At 33.9% G+C, this 12,340-nt stretch overlaps 1 protein-coding gene across 13 annotated transcripts in view; it reads left to right on the forward strand.

The window, feature by feature from the left end:
- Positions 1–12,340, forward strand: part of LOC128547932 (inositol 1,4,5-trisphosphate receptor type 1-like) — a 181,399-nt gene that overhangs the window by 155,280 nt on the left and 13,779 nt on the right. For all 13 annotated transcript variants that reach the window (XM_053521831.1, XM_053521833.1, XM_053521822.1 and 10 more), the window contains 5 exons: positions 6,361–6,474; positions 7,940–8,044; positions 8,609–8,801; positions 11,096–11,218; positions 11,935–12,107. In XM_053521831.1, the coding sequence (XP_053377806.1) occupies positions 6,361–6,474; positions 7,940–8,044; positions 8,609–8,801; positions 11,096–11,218; positions 11,935–12,107 (708 nt within the window). The remainder of the gene's footprint in view (positions 1–6,360; positions 6,475–7,939; positions 8,045–8,608; positions 8,802–11,095; positions 11,219–11,934; positions 12,108–12,340) is intronic.

Below are 12,340 nucleotides of genomic sequence, written 5' to 3' on the forward strand. Positions count from 1 at the left end.
ATTCTATAAAAACGGTCGAATTTTCATATAATCATTTGTAAAAATTCAAACAGCGCGATCTTAGTTACTTATTTCTTTCGAGAAGTAAATAAATGATGAATACTCTGGTTATAAAATTCAGACTTTTGACCAGAAAGAACAAAAAACAGAATAAAAAAATCTTAAATAATGAAAAAGCGGCAGCAATTACAATACATAGAGTAAAACGATTTTTGGCAAACAGATTTCTGTTAGTGCGGCAGAATAGGTTATGTGACCTCGTGAACGTAAATAGAAATGCGATTTTAAAATAAAGCAATGTGATGTCATTGCGGTTTTTATTGAGTCGGCTAAACGATGTAATCGTTTTGACGAGTCCTTGCTATCCAGCGATTCTCTAAGTCTAAATGGACCAGATAACACAGTGAAGCGATGTAGTTCCATTAGATTTCTCAAACTTCAAACAGTTCACTGCAAGAATGAAGTTAAGTTGCGTGAATTCCCTTTGCTATGACCAATATACGATGTAATCTGTCATATTTATGACTTGTAATTGTGCAATACTCGAATGTAACTCATTAAGCATAAATGTGCATTTTATGAATTGCGCAGGCTTACAAAGCTTGCGTAACATCCAGCGAAAGACAAAAAATAGTTCCGCAGGGCTCCAGATAAGATGCGTATTAGCGTAAATTACGTATAGAAATAATGCAAATACGCATGTCTAATAATTTCTTAACGTATATAAAATTACAGAAATGCACACAATGCTTTTTTAAAAACAAAATCTGAATCGTCTGGATGCGTTAGGTAACATAGCCGATCCCGATCAGCCTTAATTCTCCCACATTGAACGTATACACGCATCGTATGATTTCTATAAACTTTGCGTGGGTTTCTACACACACACATGAATTTTGCAGTCAGTAAACGGATAAATTATCGGAAGAAGAAGCTCTTACTGGTTTGTTTAGTTACTACAGATATTAAAAATGATTTTAATTCTTATTTTTCGAGAAATAAACAAATCGGCGAAACATTAAATTGTATTTTCTTGTAGTTTTTGAAATCGAAAGTAGATCGTCTATGTTTGGCGAAACGAAACAACTTTTTTATGAAAAGATTTAAATAAGAGGTAATTTAACCGTAAACTTCAATGTCAAATACTGCCAATTGCTGCTAAATGTCTTCGTATCATCACAATTTGTAAAATATATTGTTCAAACTGGAGAAAAGTGTAATCGTATCCGGATATAATATTTTGGGTAAATATCGAGCTGTGTTATGAAATTTTAAGAAAAAAACAAACTAAAAACAAACTGAAACTGGTAGACTATACTGTCAGTACATCAATCATTAGCCGACTCAGGCCATTCAGGCCTTTGATTAAGTTTTAAATGAATCTTTGTACATGTATTTTTTTACCAACAATTTAAAAGTTTTTTTTTGTCAAACAATAATGTAAATTCCTTGAGGGCAAATAGGTCACAGAGGTAGGATATCCGCTATAGTAACTATCGTTTGAGACATTTACCTTTTATACAGGATATAGCACATTCGCTTTTGATAACAAATTAAAGAACAAACTTTTTATTGATTTCTATTTCTCAGCAATTTTAAAGGTGGTTAATCAGATTTTGGTCAACTTTCAGATTTTTTAAAAACTTTACCAACGGATAATTTACACTTATTTGTGTTTATCAAGTTCTTAATACACATCAGATTTTCACTGGAAGAATTTTTAAACTATGATTTTCCTATCCTGGTTGCCCAACCAACATACATTGCCTAAGGAATGTTACGAATATAAGCACTACTGTATTAGAGTTGTAAAAGATTTGCATTGACAAGAACATATCTTGCCAAATTCATTAGAAATGCAAGTTTATAAAATTATTATTACCTCCCTTTGTCTATCTTGGTTGCGCAACCCAGATAGATTTAAAATAAATCAATTCCAAAGCTACACTTTTTTTCAAAACTTGCCTTTTGTTTCAGATAGTTGTAATATTCCAATATATATCAAATGCAAATGTAAAACTAGAAATTATATTGAAATTAAAAGAAATAATCCACGTAAATACTGAAAAATGTCAGAAAATGTTCCTCAAAATTAATGTGATTGACTACCTTTAAGAACCGATGCGGTACGATCAGACAGTGATGTGTCACATGGCGCGAAAAAAACATGACGTAATGCCATGACAATCTCGAGCAAAAATACCGCTTTGATCTCCACTTCAGATGTCAAGATACTGACACACTTCTTTTAGCTCTTTGAGGGGGTGTAAATTGATCATGAAAACAAGGTCAATTACTTAGTTTATCAACTGAATAATTACCGATAATCTTTAACGTTTTTTTTCATCTCTTTCAACACGGGTGGATGGACGATGGTTATTGTGTCCAAATTTTTAGACACTTTTCAAAATAAATATTTTTCGGGAAATAATACTATTGTATATAATACTCCTTTCATAAAAGTGACAGTATTAAAAGTGTCAATTATTAGGGCGAGTGGCTGTTCACTAAGGGCGAGTAGATATTACTGGCTATTAGTCCTGCAGGGCGAGTGGTGTGAAATTTTTTTTTACACCCCTGTTAATTTAGTCTAAATCCTTATATAAATGCTCTCTCAAATGGGCTTTTTCTGTTAATTCTAGGAAAAAAACTCTTGTTTTAATTAAAAGTGCGGGAAACGACGGGGAGTTAAGATGGGGGGGGGGGGGTGCAAAATACATGCTGTACACCGGGTGTCCTTCAGGTCCCGCTGCTCCTACGCCTATGTTACACTTTTTGCTTATCATTTTGATCATTCTATCATATTTTCTTCGATCGCGCGCCTCGAGGGTGCCAAATGTTACACATGTAAGCACCGACCGAAAAGAAAAGAATTATCAATCTGTCTCCGTGGACCTTATTAACAAGACTTTGTGCCAGAGACAATAATTAATCTGTGCTCGTTAAATCCAGAAAAAAATCTGAAGTTACGTAACACTTGCGACAATTGCGCTCATACCTTTGTGGAATTTAAAAGCATACTCCAGACTGCAAATTCAACAGGAATATAGGATATATAAAAATAATGATTAGAAACAAAAAGAAAATATTAAACCTTTGTTAAAAAAACCCTGACTGGAGTAATGTAAGACTAAAACAAAACTTCAGCGGAAAGAAAACAAGTTTCAGCTCGCATTAGCGTTAATTATTCATGAATGATTTGAAAATAGTTTGTAAATGTTTAAGTCTGTTTCTGGACATCGTAGCTCTGATGGACAATAAAAGTTGATAAATGATAGTTCGGGAATATTTTTTTATAATTGAAATCGGCGGTTATGAATAACAATATTTTACGTTCTATGACTGCTCTCTGGACTTTTTACCAGTTATTTAAGTCAAATGTAAATCTGGCATAATAAAGATAATAATAATAATAATTTAATAAAAACAGAGAATGGGTTCACGATCCGATTTCGCTTTTAAAAAAGGAGATGCTTCCATATAAACAGCAACATTATAAAAAAAATAAAACAGATAGGTTGACGAAATGATAAAGAATTAATCATTGTTTAAATAGATCTATAAATTTCAAAAAGTAAAATATGATTATAGCATGACACATGTCAAGATTTCTATCTTCTATCGGCTGATTGTACACCTATGTAAATTTTCCCTTGTGCGCCTCATATAAATCTGCATAGTGCCAGCAATACTACGTCATTTATCTCATACGTCATAAGTTTCTTTCAAAGAAAAAGAAGCATACACAACCGGGACTCGATAGGGTGAATATTGTGTTCATTGTGAAAGAAATTGGATATGTGGCGGATTGTAAATACTTCATTAAGGATGCTAAAATACAGGTTATCTTTGAACCATGCGTTTGGAAATGATGTTAAATTGAACACGTCATCGTTTCAAGGGCATGGTGCGATTGATGCCTGAATTTCATCGATGTGTAAAAGAGCTTGTTTGTTTACAACTGATTCATTGAGGATTGGATAGAGCTATTGAAGACTTGGAAGATTTTGGAGTGTTTACAACTTTGATAGGTTAAAAGTGAGTCAATTTACATTTTTTCTAGATGTAAATAACATGTTTTTTAAACACAAAATTTCATTTCACTCATGCATTCACTTGTAGGGAATTGTGAACGAAATGAGTTTTGAGTCGCTCCCGATAAAATTCACGAGAATTTTCCCGCAATACTTCAAATTTAGAGAGCAAACTCCAATGGCGACAAGAAATTACAATGGGAGACTGCCGTTGAAAATATAAATTTGTCATTTATTTGGATATTTGGCAAAGCAGAAAAAAATCGTTAAATTTCTCGAGGGTGACTTTTTTTTAGTTTATCAAACCATGTTTACTTTGCCGGTAAGTGTCGTAGTTTTGTCATATGACTCCAAAGTTGGGGTAAACCTTTGGAATGGAACAGACTTTAGATATATTATCAGAAAAGTGGGAAAAAAATAAAAAATGTTCATGACCTAGAATTTTACACAGGGAAAAAAAAACTGACATGAGTAAAGCTATCTTTAAATGAAACAAAAATTCCTATCACCACCAATCGAGACCTTCAGAATGATTTATGACATGTATTTGGATCTTGCAATGGAAAAAAACTAGTTACGTGTTCAATGAATCACTCAGTAAAGCATGATCATATAACAGACTGAGAAGTTGGCCTTGCATTTCATGTAGTAAGAAAGTAAGTAATAATGGCATGTTAAGTAAGAATCTAATTTTTTCTTTGACTTGCTTGCTAATATTAATATACATGTTGTTATAAGTAAGCATATTTGATGCATTCATTAGCAGAAAATTTTACCTTAAAGGTTAGAAAATATTGTTCAAGAAGTGCATGTGTAACTTTGATATGTTTGGGGAAAAAAAAATCAGTCTGTAGGAAATGCAGTGATATAGTCACATGCTAAAAATGATTATTTATTATGCACAACTTCAAAGAAGGATAGGACAGTTTGGTTTCATATCAATAACAAAAGAACACTTCCGTCTACAATGGTCAAACTTTTTAGGATGATTGCCTGTGGTTAGTAGATGACTCCTATTGTTTTGGGGATCAGTAGGTCTAGGATACAGTGACCTTTAGGCTGGAAATGGTTTCTGATCAATAAAAAAAAAATTCTAGGGACATCAGTGTTCGAACGCTATATGACGGTTGCTTCACTAGATTATGTCTTGTTGTCTTTTGAATCAGTAGGTCTATGGACAAGGCTGAAAAAGGTTTTTCTTACCAATAACGGGAAAAGCTTTTTCCTAGGACACTCGGATTTTAAATGATAATTACCTGTTGTCGGTTGATGATCCATATTGTTCTATGGTCAATAGGTAAACAGTTGGTCACAGTGACATTGAGACTAAAATGTTTTCTCATCATTATCTGAAGATTGCTTGACAGTATGATTGTCTATGGTCAGTAGATGTCCGTTATTGTTTTGGGTGTAATTAGCTTGAAGGTCAAGGTCACAGCATACTTGAGACTTGAAATTACCCTGCTTTTCTATAATGAACTTGTCCATCTTTCAATGGTACAGTACCATTAACTGTCAAAAGGGGTGCTTACCAAAAGATACTGACTGAATGGCAAACAGTGCAGATCATGATCAGACTGCACAGATGTGCAGGCTGATCATGATCTACACTGGTCGCAAAGGTAGATTCAGTCGTGTCCAGCATGATAAGGGTTAAAATTACACATCCAATGTTACCTCTGACAGACCATCATGTGATTGGGGAATGGAGGTATTTGTGCTATACAAACAGGTCTTGTTTAAAAAAAAGTGTTTCTCTCAAAACGTTGTGTAATGAAAGTGGCCTTTGTTTGATACTTATTGACTTGTATTTTTTTGCAAAGATTCTCTGTGAAGTACAAACCAATATATGAAACAGTAAATTGAGTAATATATTTAAAAGTTGGAGAAAGTCAGCAGTTTATGAGGGTTTTACAAATATATATGAATGCTTTTCACTTGTTCCTTTATTTATCAGTGCTAAGTATACATTTCTGAATAAATTCAGTATAAAAGAAGATTTTTGATCTTTACAGTTCTTTTTTTCTTTAGTTTTGTGAATATTTTTGTATGTTAAACTGTAAAAATGTTTCTCGAAGAAGTCTATGCAGTTGTATAAAAATCACACTTATTTTTGCATACTACAATAAATGCTTTGCATAATAATTCAAATTGCCAACAGATTTTATATTTATGCTATAGTCACACTAAATGCCAGGCATTTTTCTTAGCAATTATCAAACTAATATTCCATAATTAATATGAAAAAAAAAAAATGTCAGTATGTTGCAGTAATTACCGGTAGCACAGTTTTAGAAAGTCATATCTTGTCTATTATATTGTACAGGTTGATGTTGGAAAGAGAGCATTCCAGTCGGAGGATGCTGTAGAAGAAGAAGATGAAGATAGAGAGGCTTCTCCTAAAGCTGTCGGACATAATATCTTCATTCTAGCAAAACAGGTAAACATAAACTGTAATATCTTCATTCTGGCAAAACAGGTCAACAAACTGTAATATCTTCATTCTGGCAAAACAGGTCAACAAATTGTAATATCTTCATTCTGGCAGAACAGGTAAACAAACTGTAATGTCTTCATTTTGGCAAAACAAATTGTAATGTCTTCATTCTGGCAGAACAGGTAAACAAACTGTAATATCTTCATTCTGGCAGAACAGGTAAACAAACTGTAATGTCTTCATTCTGGCAAAACAGGTAAACATAAACTGTAATGTCTTCATTCTGGCAGAACAGGTAAACAAACTGTAATATCTTCATTCTGGCATAACAGGTAAACAAACTGTAACATCTTTGTTCTGGCAGAACAGGTAAACATAAACTGTAACATCTTCATTCTAGCAGAACAGGTAAACATAAACTGTAACATATTTATCTGGCAGAACAGGTAAACAAACTGTAATATCTTCATTCTGGCAAAACAGGTAAACATAAACTGTAATAGCTTTGTTCTGGCAAAACAGGTAAACAAACTGTAATATCTTCATTCTGGCAAAACAGGTAAACATAAACTGTAATGTCTTCATTCTGGCCAAACAGGTAAACATTAACTGTAGTGTCTTCATTCTAGCAAAGCAGGTAAACATTAAATGCAATACCTCCATTCTGTCAAAACAGGAAAACAGAAACCATAAAAATTTTCATTCTGGCAAAACAGGTAAATATAAGTTATAATATCGTTATGGCAGAACAGGTAAACATATACCATATCTTCATTCCATCAAAGCAGGTAAACATAAACCATAATATCTTCATTCTAGTAAAACAGGTATGAACCATAATATCTTCATTCTGGCAAAACAGGTAAACATATACCAGAATATCTTCATTCTGGCAAACATGATTCACAATTATATTACCATAATATCTTCATTCTGGGAAATAATGTATTGACTTTAGCAAAACATGTAAACATATACCATAATATCTTCATTCTGATAAATCAGTTAAACTATAGGACATACTGTGTTTATTCCGGCAAAACAGGTAAACTATAGGACATAATGTTTTCATTCTGGCAAAACAGGTAAACATATACCATAATATCTTCATTCTGGCAAAACAGTTAAACTATAGGATATACTGTCTTCATTCTGGCAAAATAGGTAATGTCTTCATTTTGGCAAATCAAGTAGTCATAAACGATGTATTCATTTATATTTCAAGCTAAACAGGTAAACCTGAACTGTAATATCTTCATAAACCATAATATTTTCCTTACTTTCAAACAAAAATATGACATAATAGATTCTTGTGTGTGTCTAAATCAATTGAAGATGTGTTGATTTTGTTCATGTCTAGTTTTAAAGTAATTGTAACATGGTATTGTTATTAAGACACCTTTATATGGCACTCTTTTTTCATGCATGAAATTTTTTATACATATTAAAAAGTGCTTAAATATTTCAGTTGTCACAACACAACAAAGATCTCGCCAATTTGTTGAAGCCATGTGGAGATCTGTATGGTGACCAGGCTCTAGAGTTCTATGCTAAACATACAGCACAGATTGAGGTATGTTTACATAAAAGCATGTTGGCATGCACATTTAAAAAGTTGATTTTAAAGATCTTACATGCCTGCCTGTGTAAGACAGGATTTTCTCAACCTGAAGGACAACAGGAAAAGAGATTGTGAATTATCAGTCAAGCATGGGAATTCAAAATAGAGTTTATGGCATCAGAATATGAATTTATAATTTGCATATGTAACGTATCCCTCTGACTATCTGTGACAACCTCTTCTAAAACCTACAAGGTTGGCTAGCAAATATTTAATTAAAGAAAGTTTTCCTTTCATTAAAGCCCTGGTTGTTTTCAGGACTGGTCCTGATTTCTGGCTTTTGACTGCCAGAATTTCCCTTACATTGTATAACTCTTTTGAAAGGGAGGTTGTCAGACTTAAGAATGTTGATTTTCAGGATTTTGTTCTTTTTACTGAATCCCAAGCAATTGAATTTAAGTTTGTAAAGGTAACATACTTAAGTGTAGTTTATAAATCTGCATCAAAAATAGATCAGTTTTACAAAAAATTTTAAGTTTTAATGGTACAATTTATGACAAAATTGCTATTTTCTAGATTGTACGTCATGATAGAACCATGGAAAAGATTGTGTTTCCTATTCCTGAGATATGTGGATTCTTGACAGATGAAACAAAACATCACGTGTTCAACACTGCAGAGAGGGACGAACAAGGAAGCAAAGTGTCTGATTTCTTTGAGAGGGTGGAAGATATGTACAATGAAATGATCTGGCAGAGAGACCTTAGAGGTATGGAGCTGTAGATCTTTTATTTATTTATAGACATACTTTAACCCTTACCTTGCTGGACATGACTGAGTCTGCCTTTGTGACCAGTGTAGATCATGATCAGCCTGCACATCCATGCAGTCTGATCATGATCTGCACTGTTTGCCATTTAGTCAGTATCTTTTTTGTAAGCACTCCTTTTGACAGTTAATGGCACTGTCCAAATTGAAAGATGGACAAGTTCATTATAGAAATTTAGCAGGGTAAGGGTTAAAAAGAAAGTTTATAACAGTTTAATATGCCCACTTTACTCTATGACAGCTTACTATACTTCTGACTAGTACAGGTGGGGCCCGCCCGCTTAGCTCAGTAGGTAAGAGCGTTGGTCTACGGATCGCGAGGTCGCGAGTTCGATCCTCGGGCGGGGCATATGTTCTCCGTGACTATTTGATAAACGACATTGTGTCTGAAATCATTAGTCCTCCACCTCTGATAATTCATGTGGGGAAATTTAGCAGTTACTTGCGGAGAACAGGTTTGTACTGGTACAGAATCCAGGAACACTGGTTAGGTTAACTGCCCGCCGTTAGATGACTGAAATACTGTTGAAAAACGGCGTTAAATCCAAAACAAACAAACAAACAAAGTACAGGTGGGATCCCTGCAGCTGTGTGGTAAAGGTCTTGGATATAGAATTTTTTCATGTATGGAAGCAATCAACCTTGCTTACTAAAAATCTGTGGTTTTACAAAGGATGGGTGCTTAAAATTATGCCCTGAGGGACATCATTGGTCTTTCCCTACATTCAAAGGCTTGATAGTTACCATATAGCCTTTATTTGTGTTGATGTGACATTTAATCCAACCAAAAAGAAACTCTAACTGTACTAATATAATGTACCTTAGTTCTTTTGGATACCTTGGTCAAATTAGGCCCCTCACAGGGATTTAAGCCAGTAGTCAGGGTTGGGAGTCTTAACTGCTGCACCACTGCGTTTGTGAGGCTCAATGTAGATGTCAAAGCCTCTGACTCTTGGCATGAAGTCATGGTTCAAGCCCAACTGACATTGCATTTCCTCTTTAACTTAATTATGGGCAATAAGATTGTGTTTTTTATTGTCAGAAGAATAATTTTCTACAGTCTTTTCACAATGACTTTGTTTAAATTTCGGCGATATATGACCAATTTGTGTCGGTTCGCTGTAAAACCCAACTCATTCATTTGTTTCAATTATTTTGTTTTAATAATTCAGAACTTCTAACAATAGTTGAATAACAAAGTCTTGTAAAGTTATGTGATGAAAGATTTTCAGTTTTTGGAAATTTATTGCATCTGTTATTAAACTACTAAATTGTGTTGTATAATATTCCGAATGATATATTATATTGAATTGTATAATATGCAACATTATATACCGTAGATACCCATATATAATGCGCAGTTTTTTTACCCCCGGGACCACCCTCGAATCGTGGGTGCGCATAATACACAGGTATAAACAATTTTCCAACTTCAAAACAAGTTTGTTACCGATGTTCGCCATTTTGGTAAAGGGAAACTACTCCCCGCGCTTACTGTCACTGCTAAAATCTAAGATCGCCGTTACGTTCCGTAAAAGGTCGAATGGTTTATTTTTCTTTCAAACAAAATTAATTTCATATAAATTTAAAAGTATTTTGATGAAAGAAATGTTAATAAATCACAAAAATTATGATACTAATTAAAAATCGAGAATTATCTTTAACCGAGATCAAACTGTGAACAACATAACTGACACGAGGTGACATGTTAATTGCCGGTAATTACTGGCTATTTGATCGTGACAAAAAGACTATCACACCTTTTGTTATTGCTTTTAATTGAGAAGCTCATGTCATTTTGAAAGATACCATTCCGAAATATTGAATCAGCTGCTGTTTATTTATTCAAAATAGTTAATTAAAAAGGTAAAACAACAAATAAAACAATATTTTACTGGTTTTATTTTCGAGAAAACAAAAATCGATAGTACCACAAGACCGATGCTGCTCTCCGCCACGGAGATAAAATTTATTACCGGTGTCGATGTAAACTCTACTTTCGTTTTCCATCCACCTCAAAATTGGCCAAAAATGTTTTTTTCCCAGGATTTTGGGGCAAAATCAGGGGTGCGCATTATACACGGGTGCACATTATACATGGGTATCTACGGTACATTGGCTGCAAATAATTTGTTCAGTACATTTTCTAACCTGTAAGCAGATTATTGTACGCATGTATAATGGTAATCTAAAAAGACACTTTCTTTACAAAAATGTTTTTACTTTTTATTTCAGCCAATCCATATTTATCATGGTTTAGTAGCCATATGTCATTCTGGGGAAACATTGCATTCAACTTTGCTGTTCTCATAAACTTACTTGTGGCTCTGTTTTACCCATTTGAAGATAGTAAAAGAGGTATGTACAATTGATTATGTGCACTTTTTGTGGTATTTTTTAACATCTAGATCACTTGTACAGCATTTTATATGAATGTCCGCTTACGTCTGCTTCTTTCAACATGGGGAAAGGGTTGCCTACATGGTCAAGTGGTTAAGGGCATTAACTTTCAATAACTTGCTCCTCACCTTTGTGGGTTCTAGCTTTGTGATATTTTGTGAGGAAGCCTTCCAGCCGACTTCTGGAATGTTGTTGGTTCTACCTAGGTGCCAGCCCATACCAGAAGTAATGCCTGGAGGGGACACCCTGGTTCTTTCTCCACCATAATCTGCATTGATATTGTGACCAGTCCCTACAAACCCTCCATTATGAAAACTATATTTTACAATATTTCCTGAGATGTTGGTTAATGTACTCAAAGAAGACAAATGGTAAATAAATAACACGTAAAAGTACTAAAATGCGCCTTCCGTCAGGAATGTTGCAATATACAGCAACTGTTGAAACTTGGTGTCTCAAATTACAAGGGACCAAGTTTTACTTGAAGATAACTAAAATTCAACTTAAAAAGGATATTTTTTAGTATTTCTGGGACTTCTAGATAATGGAGTATGAGATACAGAGATTCAACTGCTGTTAATTTACTTAGAAATTGGTATTTGAATACCAGCAGAAGTGTGATGTATTTTTATTTTATTTTTTGACATACCAATGTATTTGTTATGTTTTTCCAGAACTAGATTCGCGCCTGTCAGGGCTTGTGTGGACGGCAATGTTAGCGTCCCTGGCACTTGTGATCACCATAGCAACTCCATCAAGCATCATCACATTGATAGCATCATTCATTCTTCGCATGATATTCTCTGTGGGTGTTGAACCTACTCTCTGGTTGTTAGGGGTCCTAAATGTAAGTATATATTGTTATTGACGAGTTTCCTATTTCTGTAATAGTTATTGTCTACTTAAATAGTCAGACAAGAAAGTCATGTTGTATAAGTAATAACATGGAAAAAGTTTACCCAAATGGTACAGTATTGACTTCTGACCTCTAGTTGCTGTATTTGATTCATGACTTTCACTGTGAAATGGTTGATTTTTTGTGGTGGACTAATTATCATGGTTGAGTCATAATTCCAAATT

This window comes from Mercenaria mercenaria, chromosome 13 (genome assembly GCF_021730395.1).
Source record: "Mercenaria mercenaria strain notata chromosome 13, MADL_Memer_1, whole genome shotgun sequence".
Classification (NCBI taxonomy): Eukaryota; Metazoa; Mollusca; class Bivalvia; order Venerida; family Veneridae; genus Mercenaria; species Mercenaria mercenaria.